Below are 25,862 nucleotides of genomic sequence, written 5' to 3'. Positions count from 1 at the left end.
CGGGTCCCTGAGTGACTCCTTCCCGCTGCCAACGAGAACAGTCCGGGCTGCCCACGCCCCGGGCCGGCCGGTGCCCACGCGGGTCTCACCATGACTCCGGCCGCCGCCGCCGCCGCCTGTGCTCCGCTGTCGCGCCGCGGCCGCAAGGAGAGAGCCGCAGTCGCCGCCGGTCACCACGTGAGCCCGAGGCCGCCCAGCGCGCAGGCGCCCGCCCCGCCGCCCCGCCCCCCGGAGGGCGGCAGCCGCGCCGCGCGCCGCGATTCGCCCCGAGGCCTCGGCGCAGCCCACTTCCGCGGCGACCGGGAGGCGGGAGAAAAGCGGAGCTCCTTCTAGGCTTTTCCAGGCCGCCTGCCCCCGGGGGGGGGGAAAGGACTCTCCCCCGCGCCCCCTCCCGGAAGTGACGCCACGTAACCCTTGACCCGCCGAGAGCGCGGCCCTTTCCGGAAAGTTCTAGAACCGAGCGCCGCCCCGGAACTAGCCTAAGTCGGCCGAGAAGGCTGGGGCCGCCGGCCGGGCCCCCGCGCGGGTAGGGCGGGGCGGGGCCTGCGCGCCGCGGTGCCGATTGCCGGGCCGGGGCCGACGGGAGGCGGGGGCGGCGCCCGCGCACGCGTGGCCGCGGGGCGGGCAGCCCGGAGGGAGGGGCCCCGCTCTTGGCCGTGCGCGCCCTGCACTCTGTCCCTCACTCGCCGCCGACGGCCCGCCTCGCCGCCCGCACGCCCTGCCGCTGCCCCGCAGGTATGCGGCCGCCCTGGGCCCCGGGGCCGCCCTCCCCCTCCGGCGATGGGGCCGGGGCCGGTCGGCCCGGGAGAGCCTGGGCTTCCCGCCGGCGCCGCGGGCTCGGATCGGCTGGCCCAGGCCTCGCGGGTCGGGTCGGGTCGGGTCCACGCGGTGCCCGTCACGTGCGGCGCGGATCGCTCGCCGGGCCGGCGCGGGAGGGAGGGCGGGCCCGGGCCCGGAGTGCGTGTGGGGCCGGGGGAGGGCATGCCCTCGGGCCTTCCGATGCGGCCCACGGCCGGCCGCCTGCAGGGCCGCGGGGAGGGGGGTCCCGGCCGCGTGCGGACTTCGCGGGCCCCGCGGGCTGGGCGGGGGACGGCGCCGGCACCCTTGACCTTGCTCGGGGCGTTCGGATGGGAAGACACGTGGGGCCGCGCGGCGTGGGCCGGGCCGCCGCAGCCCGCGGGGCGGCCTCGCCGGGGCTCGCAGACACATTTTGCCGAGGTTTCTGCAGAGTCAGGGACGGTTTTACTCCGCTGGCCGCCGGGTCTGTGACCTGCCCCTTCCCCGCGGCCTCGGCGTCTCAGGGGCCCGCGTGGAGCGGGCTGGCTCTGAAGGCCGTTTTAGCCGGGAAGGTGAACACGTTTCCACTGGGAGCCGCAGGCGCAGGGCCCGGGGTGGGGAGAGGGGAGCTGGGCGCCGGGGCTGCAGGGCGGGCGTGGGGGCGGCCCTGGCGCCGGTGCCCGGCGTTCTGGAGCCGTGGCGCGGTCCGTGGCCCAGGCATCGTGGCGGGCCCAGGCCAGCCCGGCTCCCACCTCACGTTGGTTCTGTGGCTCGGGTGTCACCTCGGGGGGTGCGGGTGTTGATGCGCTGCTGACATGCCTGTTTCCTCCTCTCCCCAGAAATGCTTCGATTACACACAGTCCTGCGCCAGATCCGGCCCGTGTCCAGGGCGCTGGCTCCTCATCTCACTCGGGCTTACGCCAAAGACGTAAAATTTGGTGCAGAGGCTCGAGCCTTAATGCTTCAAGGGGTAGACCTTTTAGCCGATGCTGTAGCCGTTACTATGGGGCCAAAGGTATCCGTATTCTTCTTTTATTGTCATTTATAGTTCTGTGAGTTAATTAGTATTTTACTGATGGCAAACAGTCACGCTGAACTTGGACAGTACGTGGGTATCCGTTTTTGAGAGAACCCAAGTTACATGTATGGTTAATCCACATTAATGGTTAATCTTTTTCTTCTTATTTGTAAGAGTCTTAAAACTTAAATTTGGGACACTTCATTTTGTATAATGTGTGATGTAATCCATTGGTAACTCAGAGTTTAAGATGGATTCTTAAACTCCAGGTAGGGTTAACCTTGCTTGCCAGCTTTTGTTCAATTTTGGATTGTTTCCCAGTAAATACCAAGCATAGAGGGAAGGATGGTACTTATCTCCTGTAATACCTAAATACGTCCGTGAAGGTTCTAGTTTTACCTACTTTTTTCTGCTGTCCCTTCTGTTCCAGAGCACATTGAAAATTTTGTCTCGCTTAACATGAGACTGCTGAGTGAGTGGTAATAAATTGAAGAGGCCTTTGAAGGTTGTGCACAGTGGAGTGATGGTTCATTTTAGTTTGAAAACAATTCAAATATCAAAGTGATCCAAACTGTATAAATAAGGCATTGGAAAGGAGACATGTAATACTTTACACAATAAAGAATTTAAAAAAATAAGGCATTAGCATGCCTCCCTAATAGCAGCTTTGGTTCAAACCAAAAGCTGCCAATACTCTGCACCATACTTAAGATTTAATGTTCAATGGCCCTGCAAGCGTGCACTGTGCTTGCCTTGCAGTTAATATTTTAGTAACTACATTTTAAAGCAAGTTAAAAGTAAGTTTTCACATGACTTTCAAGGTAGCAGGCACTGGGAAAACCTTAAGTATAAATAACGTGAAGAATTTCATATTTTGAGTTTTTATGAGTTTATTTGAGCATAACTGATTACAGTTGCCAGGAAGATCTCTGTAAACTAAGATCATTGATGAACTTGCCCTGGAGATTTATGCTGCAGATCTGGTAATATGTTGAGGCTTTCAAGTGTGTGGTTCTGTAACTTTTCCCTCTCGATTACAGGGAAGAACAGTGATTATTGAACAGAGCTGGGGAAGTCCCAAAGTAACAAAAGATGGGGTGACCGTTGCAAAGTCCATTGACTTAAAAGATAAATATAAAAACATTGGCGCCAGGCTTGTTCAAGATGTTGCCAATAATACAAACGAAGAGGCCGGGGATGGCACCACCACTGCTACTGTGCTGGCACGCTCCATTGCCAAGGAAGGCTTTGAGAAGATCAGTAAAGGCGCCAATCCGGTGGAAATCAGGAGAGGTAGGAAAGCTCTGCATTGTCAGGCATTGTTTCTAACTGTCCATTAAGTTAGGAAGTTGATTCTTATTTCCCTTCCTAAAAGTTCTCATGCTGGATATTCCTTCAGCAAATAGTGACTGAATGCCTGGCCGTGTGGTGGGCACTGTACAGGGAGTTACGGAGGAGAATGTGACTAAGACGTTTCCTGTTGTCAGTCTTCGTTACACCTCCCCCACCACCCTGAAAGCCAATAACTGTAATGGAAGATACAGTATGTACTGTGTACCTTGAAAACAGTCAACTTCTGGGGATTAGAGCAGAGGGAGATTATACAGTTCTGATGTTTTACCTTAGTCACGAGGGCCTAACAAGCAGCTAAGTCACCCAGGATGTCACAGGATTTTTTACAGCAGATTTTTTTTATTTTTTTAAAATTTTTATTTTATTTTTTTAATTTTTTTATTGATTAAGGTATCACATATTTGTCCTCATCCCCCCATTCCCATCCCACACCCCTCCCCACACATGCCCCCACCCCCCTGTTGTCCCCAATACAGCAGATTTTTACTTCTCTCTCTCCTTTTTTTTTTTTTAATTGATTTTGCTGTTCCACTTATTTATGCATTCATTGGCTGCTTGTATGTGCCCTGATCAGGAAATGAACCAGCAACCTTGGCCTACACTCTTGAGCAACTGAGACACCTGATCAGGGCCTTTTCTTACCTCTTAACAACACATACTTTATTGGTCTGCATTTCATTTATTATTGCTTGTTTCAGGAAGTTAGACCATTATTTGTTATTTATTTAATTTGAGTCCTCACCAGAGGGGTGAGGATATTTTTCCCATTGATTTTTTTTTAAGAGAGAGAGTGGACGGGATGGGGGAGAGAGATCCATGTGACAGACACAGCAATTGATTGGCTCCCACACGTGCCCTTCCAGAGGCACATTGGATTGGGAATGATTTATACAGAATGAGTGGAATGCTTAGATTTTTGCAAATTGTACACCTCAATTTTTTTAGCCTATAATTTTAAAAATATTTTGGCATTGTGGGACTTGATTAAAGTTCCTTTTTCAGTGCATGCCATCCAGCTCCATGGGATTTGGAAAAATTCTGGCACAGAAGCAGTGTGTAGGCTGTTAAGGCATGAAAACATTTATATAAATCAAAATTTTTATGTGACATGTGGACATAAGAGAAGAAGCATTGTAATGATGTTTATTCTTAACCCAGGTGTGATGTTAGCTGTTGATGCTGTGATTTCTGAACTTAAGAAGCAGTCTAAACCTGTGACAACCCCTGAAGAAATAGCTCAGGTAGGGATTTTTCATAATATTTTGTGGTAAAGTAAAAAATTTTAATAATATTTCATGGAAATCATAGACCAATTTCAGAATAATAATACTACTCAATCACCTACATTGGAAGCAGTTTTCTTACTAAAAGCTTGCTAAAACATTTAAAAATAATTCAGTGATCATGATGTGAGTCTTAATGGGCTGCGATGTTATTTCTGCATGCTGTAAGACTCATTTGTGTGTATGTTGTAGGATTGCCATGTTTGCCAAAGGAAACAAAATAATGGGGTCAGCCTCTTTAATTCACTGTTTCTGTTTAAAAGAATAATTGCATGTTTGTTTCATGTCTTTTGAAAATAATGTAGCCAAATAATCCCCTTCCTCTGTTGCCCCCTCTCCCCCCAATATGTATCCATTTGGAAGTTATAGGAAAAAGAGGGGGTTGATGGAGAACACTAGCCTTACCTTGTAATTTGAAAAGGTAACTTGATTGTTTCAGGTTGCTACAATTTCTGCAAATGGAGACCAAGAAATTGGCAACATAATTTCTGACGCAATGAAAAAGGTTGGAAGGAAAGGCGTCATCACTGTAAAGGCAAGTGTGTTTTCCATGATAGCCTGAAATGAGATGTCAGCTAAAATATTCTCTCTGTTTCTAAAAGTGTGTTCTATTTTACTCCTTCATGTGTACTGTCTGCACCTATATAGAATAGAGTTCTTAACTCTGCTTTGTGTGCATTATTAGCCTTTACTGTCAGGAATGAATCCATCCGAACATAAGTGGTACTGTCTTCCAGCTGTAAGAGTTAATTCAGATATGCATTCTGAGAATTTTTTCAGAAGTAGAGTAGGATGCCATGGGGCATTTACATACTCCTACCTGGATCCCTTAAGTAAGACAAGTGGGTCAACTTGTTAGCCTGGTCTATAGTTAGTTTTTGTGTTTCTTTAATGAAATTCATACAGATAACTCTGATCATTTTCATAGGATGGAAAAACACTGAATGACGAATTAGAAATTATTGAAGGCATGAAGTTTGATCGAGGTTATATTTCTCCATACTTTATTAATACAGCAAAAGGTAAGAGCAAGTCAATGACGGAAATATTTTAAATTTGCTATGTGTCAGACTGTTGGCATTAGTTGGTGTCATATCTCTGAAAACATAAATTCGTATGTTACTAAAGTTAAAAAGCACAAGAAATGGAGGAAAAAACTGAACTTATCGGTGACTTTTACTAGTGAAGTGTACGGAACTTTGATTTATAGCTTTTTCCATTACATAAATTTCAGTCGTTTTCAGAATATTAAAGTTCTAAAGTTGGTTTGAAACATTCATTGTTTTGCAGGTCAGAAATGTGAATTCCAAGATGCATACGTTCTCTTGAGTGAAAAGAAAATTTCTAGTGTTCAGTCCATTGTACCTGCTCTTGAAATTGCCAATGCTCACCGCAAGCCCCTGGTCATAATTGCTGAAGATGTTGATGGAGAAGCTCTCAGCACACTCGTTTTGAATAGGTAATAGCAGTGATACTTGGTTTACATTTCTAGGTGAATAATTTATATTGATGTTAGGAATCTCCATTATGTGCCTCCGCCCACTGTATTTGTATCTAGAGTTCTGTGTAACACATGTGTGCTTCATGAACCCTTAGTCCAGTTAGAATGGTGGTGTATTTTTTAATTGGGCCTTAAAGTCCTTAATATTTTGTGCAACTTTCTCATAGCCTAATTTTATATGTGGTATCTTTGTAAGTGTTTACAGTTATTTTGTAGGTAAATGATTAAAATTTTTTTCATTTTTTAAAGAAAGATTTTTCTGGGAAACTATGTTCACAATTATAATTTTGCATGGGAAAAGATCAGTAAACAACTGCCGTATCAAAAGTTTCAGATCTAAGTGTATTCAGCAGTGTTTTATATAATCTGTTAAAAGAAAATTTGTGTGTGTGTGTGTATGTGTATAATATGTTTTTTTATTGATTTTTAGAGAGAGGGAAAGAGAAACATTGATGAGAGGCTGCCTCCTGCATGCTCCCTACTTGGGATGGAGCCTGCAGACTGGCCATGGCAAAAGAAAATTTTAAAGAGTGAATAGTCTGAACCAGAAATAGGCACTCAAAATAAAATGAGGTCTATTCACTTAATTTTTAAAATCTATAGTTTAATGCATTACTTTTGAGTTTAAGATAGGTAATGTTAATGCTATAAATAGAATCTTAGGGCATTACTAAATTATGTACTCTTTTTTTTATATATATATATATTTTATTGAGTTTTTACAGAGAGGAAGGGAGAGCGAGAGTTAGAAACATTGATGGGAGAGAAACATCAATCAGCTGCCTCCTGCACACCTCCTAATGGGGATGTGCCCGCAACCAAGGTACATGCCCTTGACTGGAATTGAACCTGGGACCTTTCAGTCCGCAGGCTGATGCTCTATCCAATGAGCCAAACCAGTTAGGGCTAAATTATGTACTCTTAATGTAAGAATTGAAGTATATCAGACATAAGATTTTCCAATTTTATTTTAATGGAAATGCACACATGAAATAGGTGTATGCATTAGAGATTGCACACCCTGACCTGATCCAGAAGCTCTGAGTTTACTTATCCTGGAATTATTGTTAGCTTGGATTTGCTTTTTGGATTATTTAAAAAAGCCTTAGAGATTGTAGAATTTAAGTTAACATAACAAAAACAATAGGCTTACAGAGTTTTCATTGGGCCATTTTATTGGTAGTTGAAAAGTTGGATGTCTGATTTACTTGCCATATCATTAGAGCTTATCCACTCTGATTTTATTTATTTATTTATTTATTTATTTATTTATTTATTTTTGAAATATATATTTTATTGATTTTTTTACAGAGAGGAAGGGAGAGGGATAGAGTTAGAAACATCTATGAGAGAGAAACATTGATAAGCTGCCTCCTGCACACCCTGCACTGGGGATGTGCCCGCAACCAAAGTACATGCCCTTGACCAGAATTGAACCTGGGACCCTTCAGTTCGCAGGCCAACCAACGCTCTATCCATTGAGCCAAACCAGCTAGGGCATCCACTCTGATTTTTATTTGGCTTTTTAATGAAATAGACCAGCTGTCTTAACGTTTGTGTATTCCTTTTGTTTCTCAATCTGGTCTAAAGGGGGCATTTCTTTGATTGTGTATTCTAGTCTAAGTATTCATTACCTGCTCAAATTGCTAATAGCAATATTGACATTTAAAAAGGCACTAAATTAAGAACACTGCTTGCTCCAACTTTAATAGCAACTTAATCTAATACTATATGGAACCCATGGGGTAAGTGCTGATTAGATGACCCTCAAATTTAATGATTATTCTCTATTCAGTCTGTGAAATAGTTACCTTTCTTTTTAACTTAACTGTTATAATTACTGTTCTTAACAGGCTAAAAGTTGGTCTTCAGGTTGTAGCAGTCAAAGCTCCAGGTTTTGGGGACAATAGGAAGAACCAGCTTAAAGACATGGCTATTGCTACTGGTGGTGCTGTAAGTAACATAAATGGGGTGTGGTTTACTGAATGTTACTTACACTTCCAGGTCTAAAGTTAATATGTAGAATTTACACTTTTTACAATCACAGAACTGCCATATGAACTGCTTGCTTCATCTCTGTTTCTGTTGCATGTCTGGGAGGTGCAGCTGGGTTAAGCTGTGCCACAGTCCCTTCTCCACCTTACTCACTATCTGTTTTTAGGAATACAGTAAAAAGACGGGGGACTTAAGAGTTAGTTCTGGTTCCACCAAAAGTGTGACCTTCGATGAATTTCCTGAGTTTATGCTTTTCTCACATAAAGCTCAAATATTGAGGGTTAAGTGAGAAGTTGGAAATGCAATAAAATACTATATTCAGTGGTCTTAGAATCTCACATTTCAAAGAAATAACAGTAAAACAAGATTTTTTTTTCTTCATTAAGACACTGCATGCTGTGTTATTAATAAACGTTTAGTATAATAGAAAAACCATCACTGAGACCTCCTTTTTCGATGTTTTTGTAGGTGTTTGGAGAAGAAGGATTGACTCTCAACCTAGAAGACGTTCAGCCTCATGACCTAGGAAAAGTTGGAGAGGTCATTGTGACCAAAGATGATGCCATGCTCTTGAAAGGAAAAGGTGACAAGGCTCAGATTGAAAAACGTATTCAAGAAATCATCGAACAGTTAGATACCACAACTAGTGAATATGAAAAGGAAAAACTAAATGAACGCCTGGCCAAACTCTCAGATGGGGTAGCTGTGCTAAAGGTAAGAAAGAGGTCATGCTTGACTTCTTGGGCTCTTGTTCAGAGGATTAGCTTCTTCTTGGAGATATTTATTATTTAAGCTTTTAAGTAAACTAGGTGCTAATGACTCTTGGCTGTCAGCATCTTGAATGAGAGAAGCCATACTAACTGGGCTGATTGTAATCTTCAGGTTGGTGGGACAAGTGATGTTGAAGTGAATGAGAAGAAAGACAGAGTCACAGATGCCCTCAATGCCACCCGCGCTGCTGTGGAGGAAGGCATTGTCCTGGGAGGGGGCTGTGCCCTGCTTCGGTGCATTCCAGCCTTGGACTCATTAACTCCAACTAATGAAGATCAAAAAATTGGTAAAAAGTTAACTTATAACTGAGTTTATTTGCAGCCTGTTGTTAGTCTTTCTGTTAGAATAATGTTGCCCACTAAATGGGACAATAAATCACACAGCAATTTCCAGAATAACAAAAGTACAATAGCACTGATGTCGAGAGATGAAGATGCATCATCATTTTCAGGGGAAATGATTTGGCCTATGTCAGTACTCTCACAAGTTGAATTATGTTGTAATATTTATAAAAGAAAGAATTAAGATGGTTAAAATTTGTGTGTTTTTTTTATAGGTATAGAAATTATTAAGAAAGCACTAAAAATTCCTGCAATGACCATTGCTAAGAATGCAGGTGTTGAGGGATCATTGATAGTTGAGAAAATTTTGCAAAGTTCCTCAGAAATTGGTTATGACGCCATGCTTGGAGAATTTGTGAATATGGTGGAAAAAGGAATCATTGATCCAACTAAGGTAAGTAGTTGATCACTTTCTAAAAATTCTTTTAATAGTCCTCAGTTTTAATTTTTTACTAAGTAAAAAGTGTTATTTATCAAACTCTTTTTCCTAGGTTGTAAGAACTGCTTTACTGGATGCTGCTGGCGTGGCCTCTCTATTAACAACAGCAGAAGTTGTGGTCACAGAAATTCCTAAAGAGGAGAAGGACCCTGGGATGGGTGGGATGGGTGGAATGGGAGGAGGGATGGGAGGCGGCATGTTCTAGCCCTGGAATAGTGCTTTACTGTCTTACTGAGAACTGAGAGGAAGCTCAGGGCATCTCCTCACCTATAACTTCAGAGAAGTCAGTTGAAGGAAATGACTGAAGAAAAGGCTGGCTGATGTTCAAGAAAATCACTCTAACCATCAGTTACTGGTTTCAGTTGACAACACACAATGGTTTACTGCTGTCATTGTCCATGCCTACAGATAATTTATTTTGTATTTTTGAATAAAAATACATTTGTACATTCCTGATAAGTGCAAGAGCCATGTACCAATGTACTGCTTTCAACGTAAATCACTGAGGCATGTTTACTACTGTTCTGTTACAATCAGGATTTTAGTGCTTGCCATCACCCGATGAGAAGTGAAGCAGCCTTTCTGTGGAGAGTAAGAATAATTGTGTACAAAGTAGAGAAATATCCAATTATGTGACCTTTGTGTAATAAAAATTTGTTTTAAAGTTCATTGAATTTTTATTTTCATCTGGGCCCGGGACTAGCCTAGTCTATCTTGGAGCTGTAGCACCTGATCTCTGGTGGGAACTCCTCCTCAGTAAGGTCCTGGGCCTGCTGCGTAGTCTGGTGCAAGCTGGGCATTGAGGCAAATGTTTCCACTGTCCTTATCTTGTACACACATTGCTTGGGCAGAAATGGAAAAATACAATCCACCACAGGTCAAAAGCCTAAGTCACTTAAAATCCTGCACCTAAAAATAATTTTGCAGCTAGCTGATTAGAAGAAACAGAATGGGAAACACCTGGACTTGAGATTTCTAGTTGCTTTCAGAATGACAGGAGCCTAAAGAGATTAGCAGGAGAAAAAATTAAGTGCTAGGACTGAATGCTTGGATTATTTTAAACCTATGAACAACCTTGGACTAGGGAATACTTGTTAAACTTTTGCGACAATTATGTACAAGCCAGGTTGACAACTGCAAGGTTGGTTTAGAGAGTTCTGAGTTGGCTTCTCTGGAAAAATTACCTTTTCCCTCTTGGTGAGATGTAGCTGCCAACTTCATGTCCTCACTCAACCAGGCAAAAACCAAGGACATTTCCACAGAGAAAAGTCTTATTGTTTTCATCTCAGTAGCATCCCCTCCCCACCCCGATTCCACCCACCAGGTGCCACTTCACGAAGGTAAGAAAGGGGGTGTTGCCTCCCCCTTATGATACAGAAAGCGTAGCTGCCCGATTGTAGGTCACAGTCATGGCCTCCAGACTGCTGGACTCGATGGAGTGAACCCAGGGGCCCTGAGAGTGGAGCCAGAAGGCTCGGGTTTATAGCCTGTCTACACTTCCTGTGACCTGGGTTCCGGACATAACTTGAACCTCATGGGTCAAAGGGATGGCTAGATCAAGGCAGTATTTACATATTCCAGGGTTCCCTCACCGAAACACCAGCTACATGCTGGAATACCAGCCTAAGCACCAAGTTAGATTCTAAACCTAAGAATTTACCCATGGTGTTTGGAAGAGTATGGTAAAGTACAAATTCTATTTCCACCAAAAGAGAAGTACTGTAGAGAAAAGATAACTGGGTCTTTGGCATTTTTAAAAAACTTTGTTATCAAATTACATATAAACTGCTGAAGCTCTGGGAGATAACTCACCTGTAAGTGGGAAGGTACTGCTTCACCTGTGTGAGGGCACAACCATGTTCCATGTGAATGGCATAGGAGTCCTTCACTGCTGTATACATCAGGTACTCCAAACCAACGTATTCAATAGTGATGCAAAGGTGCATTTATGCAGGGAACTAAGTATCGAGGCCCCTAATTGATCTGAAGAAACAAAGTTAATAGCACTGTAACTGGAAAGGTAATGCAAGAGGGCTATTGGGTATGGAGTGAAAGGAGGGAAGGTGATCAACATTGATTAAAAGTCTGAATTTTGTCCAGCTTTGTTTCTGTGAAAGTATTTTAAAGATTTAAATGCTATAACTAAACTTGACTATGCCTATGTAAATACACATTGAGACAGGAAGATTTCAATAACCGGAATAACTACAAAAAATAAACAAATTAACTTTATTAAGTTACCACTTCAGTCCTGACATTGATTTGTATACAAAAATATCAGTTTGAAATACATTATTGAAAGTGAGTATACACAATAAATAGAAAATAGGGATGCATGGTGCTGGAGACAGCAGCCAACTTCTCTTCATGATGCCCACTGTTGTAGACACAATTTGATACACAATCAGCATTGTTGAAAGAGCAAAGTACCTGGGAGAGGTTGCAAACTATAAAAAATGTAGCTTAAAGCTCTGGACCACTCACCAAAAAAAGCCAGGAGTTTATCAGGGGAGCTAACCTCACTATAGCATTGAATTATCTCCTACTACCATGAGGACAATTTTAAAAAGGTGCCAAGGAACCTTCATTAACAGTATTGTTAAGTCAACGTTTTTACTGTAAGTATCTGATGATTACACAAATATCCTAACCCATGACACAGGCCCTATGACAGTTATAAATAGTCTGAATTTAATAACTTAAACGTGATACGGTCATTGTAATACTACATGAGTATCTCAACTAGCCTCTTTCGGATAAAGTGATAACTAAAAGGTTTAAATTTAGTTTCAATTTCTCTCAGAAGAGTGACGTCAGTATTCTAGCAATAGTGATGACATCCCATTGACGGTAAATATGCGAATGTACACATTACTTTGAATCATACGTGATTGAATTCTATGTACGTGTGCTTCCATATTCCAAGTGCAAATTTTCGATGGTGCAGGTTTATAATCAAAGCTGGGCTGAACAAATGCTTTCTGGCTTCGGAAAGCAAATGATAAAAGCACGCTCTAAAAGTGAATACACTGAAGTCACAAGTAGGTGACAGTTCAGTCCTTTCCTCTTTTTACGTGTGATGAACTTCATGAAACATTAGCTCCCGAGGTATATTTGTTTCTGGACCATACAGCTTACACGCTCTTCTTTCGAAGGCCGCTACCATCTGCTTTACGACTTCATCGAAAAACAATGTGGCAAGCTGAGAATGTAGAAGTGAGCGGAATTCAAAAGAAACCTGTAGGAAAATGTTCACAATTAACTCCGGAAGGTCTTTCTCACGAAATCTCTACTTAGGGCACTGTGTCCACACTGGGCAATGGGCTCTTTGGCCCAGAGTGGAAGGCAGAGCTGGATGGGCCTATCTAGATGAGATTTTGAACACCTCTCGGAAGAGGGAGTCCTATTTACTGCAAAAAGCACAACTGTGGGCAAAACAAACGTAAGTGAACAAGACCAATGACTCATTTCAAGGCAGAGCCAGCTTTTATTAAGTTTAAAAAATGGAAAAAGTCGGGGGGGGGGGGGGGGGAGGAGGAGCGGGAAAGAAAAATTAAAAAAAAAAATGGAAAAAGTCTTTGCTGAATCCCATGTTTATTACTCTGGCTTCCTATGAAGGGGCCCCTTTTAGATCTCCCTACCTCCCAGTAGGAAATAAGGAAGAGAAGCAATCTTCCTCACCTGGGAAGTAGCAGCAAGGAGGTAAGACTGATCCACAAAACAGATGGGGTAGGTGGCTCAATGTCAAAGTAGACAACGAACTTATATCCCCTCAAGATAGAACTCAGGTAAGCTTTGAGAAGTAGTATATTAAGGAGCAAATATCTACTAAGTTTTAATTTTGAAATAATTTAAGATTTACAAAAAAGTTGCAAAAACAGTACAAAGATTTTTCATAAACCCATCAACCAGATTCCCCTGTTTTAATATATTCTATAACCACAGTGCAATTATTAAAACCAGGAAATTAACAGAGGGAGTTAATATTATTAGATAATAATGCTATTAATCTACACAGGTCTAATTCAAATGTCCCCAACTGTCCCATTGATGTCCACTAATATTTTAATGAAAGCAATTTAAGAGCTGAGAACAGCATGTAGAAATTTATGACCATTAATATTATGACCATTTTTTAAAATGGAATACCTGAATTGCAAATATAAACAGCAAATATATTCTGTTGGCAAAGAAAAAGCCACAGTGATGTGAACAAGAAAATATCTCAGTCCCTAGATTCTAAAAACATAATTTGTTTCTTTTGCATTTTATTTCTGCATCATAAGATACAGATCAATGTGTAAATTTCATTTGGTGTTAATAAGTGATTAAACTGGCAGTAAAGTCAGCACACGTCTTATAACCTATGGACTTGTAAAAATTAGAAAGTAGAGAAGGAATTGTTATTCAAGGTCTCAAGAAATACAATAGAAAGAAAAAGATTCATTAATATTCTTTCTTATAAAATTAGTAGGGAAGCCCTAACCGGTTTGGCTCAGTGGATAGAGCGTCGGCCTGTGGACTCAGGGGTCCCAGGTTCGATTCTGGTCAAGGGCATGTGCCTTGGTTGCGGGCACATCCCCAGTGGGGAGTGTGCAGGAGGCAGCTGATCGATGTTTCTCTCTCATTGGTGTTTCTAACTATCCCTCTCCCTTCCTCTCTGTAAAAAATAAAAAAAATATTAAAAAAAAAATTAGTAAAGAAAAAGAAATTCAATACTCAAAAATTTGAGATTTTAAAAAAGTGGTTTTCAGTAAGATTATTAATAATGGCATATTAATGGGCTCTAATAAGTGGATTATTCTTTTTTTTTTTTTTTTTTACCAACTTCACCTGATATTTGGAGCAAATGAAGGGCTTTGTGATATGAGAGACTTACTGAAAAATCCAAGGTACAAGTCCTTGGGTAGCCAGGCAGACCTGGGCTGAAACGCCAAACAGTCTCCAAGTGATTGAAAAGCTTCCCATCAGTGCAGGATGCCTAGAACAAAATGAAAAAAATACAGCTGCAATAAATACCACTTGGATTGTCCAGAATCTATAATGTAGGATGACTTCTTTGAAAGGCAAATATTTTTATAGTCACCACCGGTGATGAAAACTTCTTTTAGCTTGGTACTAGGAAGCAACTTCTTGCCAATATAAGCATTTTCTTTTCCCCTGGGACCCTCAAGGTTGCCAGCTGTTCTCTCTTCCATCGTCTCACCCACTGAGCTATTCAGAGTTCTCTCCTCCAGCAGCAAAACGGAGTGATTTTCTGGATGTTTATTTCCAGCTCTGCCCCTTAAAAGTTATCCTGAACAAGTTAATTCCTTAATCTAGAAAATGAGTATAATATCTATCTTATACCATCACTCTAAGATGGCTAAAACATTTTAAGGTATCTGGCACAGATCCCTATGAAAATTTTATCTTCTTTCCTACCCAAAGATTTTTCTCTGATCAATCACATCCTTCACTCATTATCCTTTATTTCTAGAGGCCTCTATGGCTCCAGTCTTTATGGAAGCCTGGCCTTGACTCTTGTGCCTGACCTCTGACCTCTCCAGTGCGCACGTTTATTTTCTGTGTGTGCACACTGAAATGCAACACTTAGTGAGATTCAGTGCAGAGCATCCTAGCCCCCATTCCATAGCACTAAAAATGCTGACTGAGACCCACTGAAGAGTTTGCCTTCTGCTGTGTGAAAATGGAGGCCAGATTAGTTCATTGTTAGGGTGGGTTATGACCTTGGATGAAGTTATTTACTATCCTAAGATGCTATGTGGGCCTTATTATACTAGTAGACAACTGACCTCAAGAATACATACCACTTTCCCCAGCAGCAGACCATTAAAAAAAAACAAAAAACCCTCCTCAATTAAGCCTTAAGTGTTCAGCTCTTCTGGCATTTATTGGAGCCAATAAATGATAAAGCTCCTCTACCCCTTTTCTCTTTGATAACTTATTCCCTCAAGAGTTTATAATGTCCCTCCCCAATGCTATACACTACAGATTAGCAAAATAAGGACTTGCATAGGTAAACTTATTTTCCGCAAAGTAACCAATCACTTTTTCTTCCCTAGCTATAGCCTCCCCAAGCACAGAATTTCTGACCATTCTGGATCTCTCCACAGATAGTTCAAACTGGGAGCCAAAGAGTTAAAAATTGATTTGCAGTTTATGCCTCAGTTCCTCTTCATTGAATTCCCTTTGAATCAATTATCAGATGTTAACATGGTAGAATCATTACAAAGATCAACTACATCCATAATAACAAGTATGGTATTTATAAAGAAATGCTCTATTTACATGCTTATCAAAAATATAATTTAATTATTAAAATGGAAACAAGTGAATGTCTTAATATTCATTTAGACATTGTAAAATAGTAGTAATTAAAATACTACTTTTAAAAAATATATTTTTTAATGATTTCAGAAATACTAACTACTTTAATACCTGAATTTAGTCTAGCTGGTGCGGCTCAGTGGTTGAGCATCAACCCATGAACCAGGAGGTCATCGTTTGATTCCTGGTCAGGGCACATGCCCAGGTTTCAGGATCGATCCCCAGGAGGGGTGTGCAAGAGGCAGCTGATCCATTATTCTCTCTCATCATTGATGTTTCTAACTCTCTCTCCCTCTCTCTTCCTCTCTGAAATCAATAAAAACATTAAAAAAAATTTTTTTAAGTTCGGCTTTATATATATAGTTCAATAATGACCAGCTCATTTTTAAGCACACCAAAAGTCTGTAATAAGACCTTTATTTCAGCTAGCCAATTTTAAGATAATACATTCTACCTTTCTTACAACCACATAAGCAGCTTACAGGGAATGTAACAATGTAGGAGAACCAGCTGCTGAGAAGACTCAATACAATACAGCACCTTCCTGACTACTTGGGCACAAAATGTGGCAGTGGTGCCCTCATGCGGATCATCTAGCCCCAGGACAGATGTTTACGGCTACATGTTGAAAGGGATATCACTACCAAAGACCTCATTCCTAACAGCAGAGAGGCTGAACACAGTAGGTGTTCTGATGATGACCTTCAGCTGGTGGTTTTGACTGACAAGACCCTGGCCATAGAAACTAGGCCACATAAAATGTTTATGTTCTGAACTAGGCAGTAAGAGTCACTGACCTGTTGCCTCTATTAAATCTGCTGAGAACTCTCAGAGCTTCAGGCCATTACAGACTCATGTAGACAAACACATTATAACTGGCACATAAAGTCACAGGCACATTTGGGGAAGCTAATAATTCACAGAAAATGTCACAGGGCTTCTGCGCCTTCCTTTGTTATAATGATTTTTATTGCATGTTATAAGTAAATGTGTATTAGGTATTATAATTCAGTACTTGAGCCATGAAAACCGAGCATATATAGTTGTGTTATTCTCAAGTATATCTTGAAACAATTAGCACATTAAGTGAGGCAGCTTACTTTAATGGAAAAAGTTTTGGAATATGAAACATACAGTGAATTTGTGTAAGGTTCTTAATTTCTCTAAGCCTCATAAAACTGAGCTAGCAATGATCATCTAATACATCTATTATCACTTTTTCTAATGGTTTCCTCCCTCCTCCAGTGTTGAAATTTCCTGACATTATTATTAGCATCTCTAGATCTGCAATAACCCAGGAACACAGTAGTGAGATCTTCGTAAGCAAGGAACCCTCATGGCTCCCATCATTTTAGTGTTGTTCCTGAGGATTGAGAGGAAAAAGAGGACGTCCCATTCCCTCAAGTAGCTCAATCTTGTCAAGCAGAAATCCAGATGAAGAACTAATTATACGAGGGTTAAGAGACAAATAAAGCATGTAAAAAGCCCAGAGAAATCAGAGGTGGAGCTGATTTCCATATGAAAGGAAAGGGAGGAAGCAACATCAGACAGCTGGAATTTGATGAATTAACAGGCAAGGAGTCAAGTTCGTTACAGGAAGAAGAGTGAACAGCATGCAAAGGCACGGGGCTGTGGAATAAGTATGTATGGTACATTCATGGAACTTGAAGATGTATGGTACTGCCTGACATTAATTGTAACGTTATGTGTGTGAGAAAGGATGGTGGAGTAGATGGGCCCATGATCAATAAAACGATTGACTTTATCCTGTTTGTGTTAAGAAGCCAGGAAGAGAAGAAAGCCAGAGGGAGAAAATGCGATTTTATTTTTAGAGTTCTTTTAGACACCTACAATATTTTAAGATTTAAGTTATAAGAGTTTAAGTGGTAGGAGATTGAAGTCAGGGAATAAAGATTATAGAAATATTCATTGATATCAGAAAGACTGAGTTATAGAGTCTTATAAAAACTTTTAACTTTGGGCAAGTTATCTAACTCTTCTGAGCTTTATTTTGCTCAACTATACAATGAGAATAATAACATTTGAATCTCAAAGGGATGTGGTGAAGATTAAATGAGTAATTCAAATGAAGTATTACAAATAGCCCAATCAGTAGCTATTTAAATTATAGCCATTATAAGTTAGGCAATTAAGTATAGTATGTAAAAACTCTAAAACATTCACAATAATGGCAAAATCCCAGAATGGAACACAGTCTTTTAAGTGGAGTTCAAGTTTTGAGAGTGAGACTAGGGTGGACTTGAAGGTCTTAGCTTCACTGAACAAGCATACGCTTTCTACTATGAGTTACAATTCATTCAGTGCCTGACAAAGAAATGACAAAGGTGCTTAGCTCTGGCTGATACCAAAAAATGGTATCACCACCAAATCCTGTGGGCACAAAACATAACTCAGCTGTAAAAGTCTGTCACTGCACTCTAGGAATTCCAAAGAAATGGGTATTACCCTACGGAGCCTGCCTTTTTGTGTGTTGCAGTCGGTACCTTTCCTATACATGTACCCTCTGCTGACAAGGGTGAGAGGGTTAATGTAACACATGTCACAGCAGCTGGCATTTCAGTACCTGGAACATGGCAGGACCACAGTAATATTTATGCCCTCCACATTTATCTTTTCTACCTTCCTTCATCCTTTCACAGCTTTCCCTTCCTTCACTTAAAAAAAAACAAAAACAGTGCAAAGATTAACTTAAAACATTTCTCACTGTGTGGCCCAGTCTTTCCTGTGAGTGAGTAGTCTTCAACAGAAAGAAGAAAAAAAAAAAAGCTTCTCATTTTCCTATTTTAGTGGTTATTTTCCTCCTCTTCTTTTAGTTTAGGAAAATCTTTTCAATCAATTACACTTGAACCCATTTTATATAATTAATATGTTGGGAATATTTAAAAGAAATAAAACAATTACCTTTACTAAATGTGGTTTCACCATGGTTACTACGGATGTATAGCGCTCCAATACAGGTGGAAACCCAATTTCTAATTGTGTTTTGCAGTATCCGGATCTCTTTGATATTATATTGGATTTTTTGCACCATGGAACAAAATGCTTGTAATCTTCCATTCCTGCTACTACATCATACATTTCCTGCATAGAGTATCTTTAAAGAAAAAAAAAAGAACCGTTAACTGCATTTAGTTATATGGTATACATATACTTTAGATTGAATATAAATAAGACTTATTGCATATGAGACAATAAATCACTTGGGACACGTTGAACCATACATACTCTGAAATGAGTGACCTCAAAGCAACACAAAATGAAAGGGAACTAAATATACATATATAGCAGAGGTCATAATTTGGCACGCCACAGAGTGGATCTGGCTTGCAGATGTACTTTTTATAATTTTAATTAATGGCCAGCACTTAAAAATTGAGTTTGTGAGGAAAAAAAACTTAATGTTTACCAGTGATTAGACATTAATAAATGCTTAATATGATAGTAATAAATGATTAATAAATTCTGGTACATCAATGTGGAACTCTGTCTCCGTTATTTAAAAGATCAAATATATACTTTAGACTTGCAAGCATGTCAAATTCACGGCCCACAACGAATATTTTTGCGGCCCAGCCAATATAATGGTATGTAAGAAATTTTTAATAAAAATTTCGTAACTTAATTTTTATAATATCCTGCTATACATAATTATTAATAACGAACTACAATGTTCACTAATGACTGATTACTATAATTGTGTTGCATTCATTACCCTTACGCACAGGCACACCATTTCTCTCCACTAATGCTAGCAGCGAATATTTTAGCAGCCAATTGCCACATCATTAGTCTTGTACTGACTTGTTTGGTGTGCGCAACAGGAAATATTTCACTTTCGGAGAATGAGAAAAATAAGTTTATTTGTGTTATGCTTATTAATTTGTGCAGTTATTCAGTATCTAGTAAGTTAATGTTCAAAGAAAAAATATTAATTTTTATTAAAATGTTCTATTATTTATGTTAACGATGACTCATTTATTTCAGCCCTTTGTATTCAGCATGTCTCTATCGAAATAAACCTACGTTTCTATGAAAATTGAAGCTTTTGTTTTTTTGCGGCCCACATAAACTTAAACCTGTTTATTTGGCCAGTGTTAGCCTTTGAGTTTGACATGCTTGCTCTAGAGCAAAGAGATTTATCATAAATTGTTATATTAAAAGCACATTTCATGCCCGGCCAGCATGGCTCAGTGGCTGAGCGTCGACCTATGAACCAAGAGGTCACAGTTTGATTCCCGGTCAGGGTACATGCCTAGGTTATGGGCTCAATCCCCAGTAGGAGACATGCAGGAGGCAGTCAATCAGTGAGTCTCTCTCGTCACTGATCTTTCTATCTCTCTCTCCCTCTCCTTTCCTCTCTGAAATCATAAAATATATTTTTAAAAAATGCAAATAAAAACAGACTCATAGATACAGAGATCAGACTGATGGTTTCCAGAGGGTTGGGGGCTTGGGAGCTGGGTAAAAAAGGTGAAGGGATTAAGAACTACAAATTGGTAGTCACAAAATAATCACAGGGACCTAAGGTACAGGATAGGGAATATAGTTAATAATATTGTAATAACTATGTATGGTACCAGAACTGCAGAATCTCTATCCTATGCTACATATACCCCTAGATCAGGGCCCCAATGCTTCTTTTTGTAAATAAAGTTCTATTAGAACATAGCCATGCCCGTTTACTTATTATATATTTTCTATGGCTACTTTGAGGCTACAATGAGAGTTGAGTAGTTGCAACAGAGCCAGTATAGCCCACAAAGCCTAACATATTTACTATCTGGCCCTTTACAGAAAAGGTTCTAGATGGTAGGGGACTCTTAGTATGTCTGTATGTACTTATCTCTGTATGTGTGTATGTGAGGGAGCTAGTTAAACATATTTGGGGCCTAGATATTAGTAATGTTGCCACTGTAGAAAAGAATAATGTATAATAATAATGCAGGTCATAACAGCTTAATTATTTTCTTTACATGTCAAGGTTGAAATATATCCTATAAAATTACCATGTAATTATATCCACTTAAAATATGTTTATAAAAAGCAACGGCTATGGAAAGGCCACTCTAGAAGAGACAGCACTTAGCCTACAAGCAGAGAATCCAGAAAAAAGAGGCACAATACTCGGTAGAAAAGAACGTGCTCTTTAGTAGAACTATTACTGTATACAAACCCTATAATTCTCCTCTCTGAATACTCTTTCCTCTTGTTTATTAACGGTGCAGCAATTTTGAAGAAAGTTCTTGCATATATCTCCTTGGGCAAAACTGAGGTATGAAGTAGGAGATTTCTGCTCATCAGTATACCACAGGAAGCTAAGTATCTACAAAGACAAACAGTATGTGATTTAGATTACATTAAAAATTAAGAGAAACAAATGACAGAGCTTATAAAATGACTATCACACTTTAGAAGGCTCTGCCACTTTACAATATTCCTGAAGTGTGCGCGCGCGCGCACGCGCACACACACACACAACAAGCTTCTTAAGCACCATAACTAAAGTAACAGCTTAGTTAGGCTTCGAAGCTCCTGGCACAAAGGGAATCTCCCCAAACCCCAAAACGCTGGCTTTCAGTCGGTGGTCACATTACAACAAAATCTTGCCACACACTTGCTCCAATATTCATTGTTTATTTTTCACCTCATCTTATCTACCGAGGTTGTTTTCCCAGCTGGAACCATAGAGCCTCCTTAATTCTTCTCCTTTTTTTTTTTTTTAAGAGAGGGGGAGAGAGAAACATCGATGTGATCAGTTGCCTCCGACTGGGGATTGAACCTACAACCTGGATATGTGCCTTGACCAGGAATCAAACCTGACATCTTTTGCTTTATAGGATGAAGCTCCAACCAACTGAGTTATACCGGCCAGGGCAGGGTTCCTTAATTTTTTATCTACTCCATTAGATTTGAAATTAGGTCTCACTCTCAGATTGGAGACAGGGTGACCCTATCCGAACGGTTGTTCCATCATCCTGGGACAAAAGGATGGAACATTTCAAGAAATTAAATAATGAGGAAAACATGGTAAAACAAGATTGCTTTGTGAATTCCAAGTTTTCTAAGACTTCACAAGTAGTAGCTGATTTTATAATAAATGGTAAGAACATATTTCAAAGATATCCATGATATTCTTTTTTAGTAAGAGATTTTAGATAGATTCCTCTCCTAGAGAGGGTAAGGGTGTATGCAAATCTTATTTTAAAGGTGAAGATAATATTAAAAGAAGTGATTTTTTTTTAGTAAATCTATAGTTTACTTTAAAGTGGGAATATACCAATAAAAGTAAATGGCACATATTCTGCTAAATAAAGTAGAGCAGTGGAAATGAAATAATTAGACCCTAGCCAGTATGGCTCAATGGACAGCGTCGGCCTGCAGACTAGAGTCCAAGGTTTGATTCCGGTCAAGGGCACATACCTTGGTTGCAGGCTCGATCCCTGGCCCTGGTCAGGGTGCATGCAAGGGACAGCCAATTGATGTGTTTCTTTCACACTCATGTTTCTTTCTCTCTCTCTCTCTCTCTCTCTCTCTCTCCCTCTCCCTCTCCCTCTCCCTCTCTCCCCCTCCCTTCCACTCTCTCTTTAAAAAATAAAAATAATAATAATTAGGAAGTTAATTTAGCTTCCTCTTTTAAAAAGAAGCCACAAAAATAATTTAGAATCTGTTAGCCACACTGATAACAAATCCAAATTTGGTGTACAAAATGCCTTATTATCTGTTTCCCTTCTAAGACATTCTTAGATGTCTTTAACTGCTGTAACAGTTTTACCTACTTTCCCCACTTTTTGTTAGCTACCTTGTTATCTATTATAAAAACCAATTATGTAAAGATATTGTGCACAATTTTACTAATTATCTGATAAATCAATATCAGAAAAAAAAGCTTCTATGAGATAAACTTTTATTAAAAAAAGAGATCATTGCTCTGAAAAGGTGAACTGAGGGTCTGGTTAATAGGATGCTTACTTCTAACTATATATGGTTTTGAGTTTGGTAGGAGGTTCATGTAATACCATCCCTTCAGTCCCTCAGAGAAACCCATACACAATCCAATTATAATCATAAGTGAAACACCTGTGTTTAAAACAAGCTTATAGGAGTTTACCTGCTCAGTTTTCAGACTACGGTAACAATGGACAGCACATCTATTTTCATACACTATCAAGAATAACGTGTCTTCAACTGCAATATGAGGAGACATACAATCATATATATGGTTAAACCATGAAATAAAAACTGGACCAGATGAAGGACAGCTTTTTTGGTCATTCATCTTCCAATAGTACATCTCAAATGTTAGAGTATGTATAATACTCTATAATAATATAATTATTAGAGTATGTATTTATTGTAATTACATATAACTGTTACCGGAGAAAAATGCACCTCGTCTTCCCCCATTGGTAGTGGGAGTGAGGTTCTTGGGGTGCCGCTGGAAGAATTTCCGGAGGCCCCCACGGGAGGCTGAGATACGGTAGAAAGCTTTATCTCCGTGGAATCACGCTCCCGGGTTTCTAAGGCCTCATGTCCCTGAGTCCAGTTGTAGAAGTGCAGCTGGGGATTCAGTAAAGCTAGAAGCAAAGCCAGTGTCCAGAGTTCCCTGTCCAGGCTGGAGCTGGGTCCAGTTCAGCATCAGGCCAGCTGTAGTCCATTAGTCCATTGTGTCGGGGCAAATGCAGGGAAGCAGACGCGTAAGCCCAGAGTCACGTGAGTCCCAAGAGGGCCAAGAACATGGGAGAGCAAGCTTCTTTGTTTAGGGGATTACATTTCCCCAAAGTTCTGCACGCTGGCAGCGGCTACGCCCATTCTGGCCAAAGACCTCTGTTCCCAGGTGGGTGAGAAAGGCAACACCTTCCCCGCCACCCCAACCTTACCGGGCAGGTCTATCTTCCCTTTGAACTGTCCCCTCCCCCAATGTTTTCAGGGAACATGCCTATAATGTCTGGCCTTCCCTTTGCTCCTTTACTATTATTAATAACTAGGTAAGTACAATAGTATCATAACTATGTATTATCTACTAATATAATCATAACCATCTATGTTAATGATTCATAGGCCAGAATCTATGTTAATGCTTCTGACTAGCAAAGAACTCACAAACTCCCTCCATCTTCATTATCATCAACAGCAGATATTTATCTTGAAATGTAAGCCTTCATTATAACACTAAAGCAACTGTACCTGTCTTCCTAAAAGCGACTGTTTTCTTTGCCATCCAAACGTTTTGTAAGAGTAATACAAGCAGATCTAAAGCACCATAGGGTGTGTTTTGTTTGGAACTACTTTCTCAGGTTATTTTCTGAAGCAGGGGTAAACGTTGTTAAGATGATCTTATTTCCAATTTCAACCAATATTTGTCTGAAAAGGATGCGTTGGCCTTTAAAAAAAATTCTTCATAGAATCTAAACGCCTTGGAGCTCAACTAAGATGTGTGATTCCTCCCTCCGTTCCGAATTGTTTACAACCGGTTTCAACTTTCGAGCATCATTCATGACATTGTCGTAAGGAAGAAGAAACGAAGGGGTGGAAGCAGGGAATTTTTCACGGTTCACGTCCTTCTCCACCCCTCCCCCCATCTCCATCCCCCGGCCCCCCCCCCCCAAAAAAAAGGAACCAGCCGGGAAAATCGAAGACAGACTCTGGTTCAAGGTTACAGGACCTACAAGTTACAGGGGAGCGGAAAAAATTCCAAGTCCCTGACGTCGGCTGCCTTTAGTTTTGCAAGAACCAAAGGGCGGGGGCAAAGACCTCTACCAGAACCGGGGAGCGCACGCCCGGTCCCCCGGCACGCGGGGCGGGAGCAGCAGGAGGAGGGGTTCGCTCCCGGCGCCGAGCCCCGCGGAGGGGAGGAGAGCGGAAAGGCCCCAGGCCGGCGAGGCCGCCCGGTTTATCAGCTGCTCCCGGAGTGGCTGCGCCCCATGATTCACCGCCTCTCGCGAGGCCAGGGAGCCACCGAGGCAGCCGGGGCGGCGGGATAGGCTGGCGGGCGCCGGGCCCCCGCGGATCACCGCGGCGCCCCAGTCTCTCCGAGGGAGAACCCAAGAAGCCTTTCTCTCCGGGTCCGGGTCCGGGTCCGGGTCCGGGTCCGCATCCACTCATAGACCCCCTCCGGCCCCCACAACTCCATGGGTCCGGGCGGAAAACTTCCCTGGCCGCGGCGCCCCTGTTGTTTATTACCTGACGTTCCGCGTAGGCCCCTGCGCCGAGACCGGGGGTCCAGCTGCTACCGGCGACTTTGGACGACATCCCGAGACCGAGACCCCCTTCCTCAGGATACTCTGACCGGTTCGAGCTGCCATGATCGTCTCACTGAAGCCGGTACCCACCTCCTGGACCAAACTCGCGGCGCCGCCCATCTCCGGCGAGGCCAGGTCCCGCCCGGCTCCGGCGCCTCCCAGCCAATGGGCGGCCGTCCTGAGCCTCCGGGCCCGCCCCTTCTTCCTCTCCGATGGCGTAAAGCTGACGCACGTTCCCAGCGCCTCAGGGCCGAGAGGCAGCGCGCACGTCATCCCGCCGGCCAATCAGAGGGAGCGCCGGGCTGCGGACACACCCACCCGCTGGCCGGCTCCCCCGGGAGTCGCCGCGCTTCCCGCTCGCGAACTGTGGACCCCGCCTCCGCCCGAGACCCGCCGGCCGCCTCGCTTCTCCAGGGCAGCGCTGCGGGTCGCGAGGCCGGGCACGTGAGCGCCGCCCGGGGGTGGGAGGAAGCCGGATGTTCCCCGGGTTAATTGTGTAACCGTCCAAACCGGTGAGTGCCGGGCCCGCCCCGCCGTCGCTCCCGGTGCCAGGTCCGGCGGGCAGGCTTGCTGTTAATGATTGTCTGTCCTCTGTCCGGTACCTGCCGTGCCAGCCCCGGGGGGTGGCGGGGGGGGGGGGGCAACCTCGAGCCACGTCCTTAGGGAAGGGACGTGGGTTCCTTGTGCCTTCCTCCTGCGTGGCCAACAGCGTATTGAGTGGGCGATCCTGGGTGGTTGGGGTTTCCCTGGTTGTGTTACAAACCCGACAGCCATTGCTTCCGTTCACTCATTTC

General features: G+C 42.2%; 3 protein-coding genes across 4 annotated transcripts in view; 1 reads left to right on the top strand and 2 right to left on the bottom strand.

The window, feature by feature from the left end:
• Positions 1-425, bottom strand: part of LOC307106116 (MOB-like protein phocein) — a 40,008-nt gene extending 39,583 nt beyond the window's left edge. The window contains exon 1 of one of the 2 annotated variants that reach the window (XM_079782230.1): positions 90-425. In XM_079782230.1, coding sequence (XP_079638356.1) covers positions 90-92 — 3 coding nt within the window. In that variant the 5' untranslated portion in view covers positions 93-425. The remainder of the gene's footprint in view (positions 1-89) is intronic. The other variant, XM_079782229.1, reaches the window with a different exon arrangement.
• A 159-nt stretch (positions 426-584) lies between these two features.
• On the top strand, positions 585-10,145 carry HSPD1 (heat shock protein family D (Hsp60) member 1). The gene is made up of 12 exons (XM_079782227.1): positions 585-735; positions 1,617-1,792; positions 2,836-3,088; positions 4,307-4,389; positions 4,871-4,966; positions 5,360-5,453; positions 5,722-5,890; positions 7,786-7,885; positions 8,396-8,641; positions 8,810-8,984; positions 9,255-9,433; positions 9,531-10,145. Exons 2-12 carry the CDS (start codon positions 1,619-1,621, stop codon positions 9,681-9,683), a joined length of 1,722 nt encoding a protein of 573 aa, XP_079638353.1. The 5' UTR covers positions 585-735; positions 1,617-1,618; the 3' UTR covers positions 9,684-10,145.
• A 1,548-nt stretch (positions 10,146-11,693) lies between these two features.
• COQ10B (coenzyme Q10B) lies at positions 11,694-25,505 on the bottom strand. Its single transcript, XM_079781940.1, has 5 exons — positions 25,010-25,505; positions 21,003-21,152; positions 18,731-18,923; positions 14,358-14,459; positions 11,694-12,716 (listed from the first exon to the last, which is right to left on the bottom strand). The coding sequence occupies exons 1-5, from the start codon at positions 25,339-25,341 to the stop codon at positions 12,549-12,551; spliced, it is 945 nt and encodes a 314-aa protein (XP_079638066.1). The 5' UTR covers positions 25,342-25,505; the 3' UTR covers positions 11,694-12,548.
• Between the last annotated feature and the right edge of the window lie 357 nt (positions 25,506-25,862).

Source organism: Cnephaeus nilssonii (genome assembly GCF_951640355.1).
Source record: "Cnephaeus nilssonii genome assembly, chromosome: 10".
Taxonomy (NCBI): Eukaryota; Metazoa; Chordata; class Mammalia; order Chiroptera; family Vespertilionidae; genus Cnephaeus; species Cnephaeus nilssonii.
Note: the sequence above shows the minus strand (reverse complement) of the source record. Positions and strands in the feature narration are given on the sequence as shown.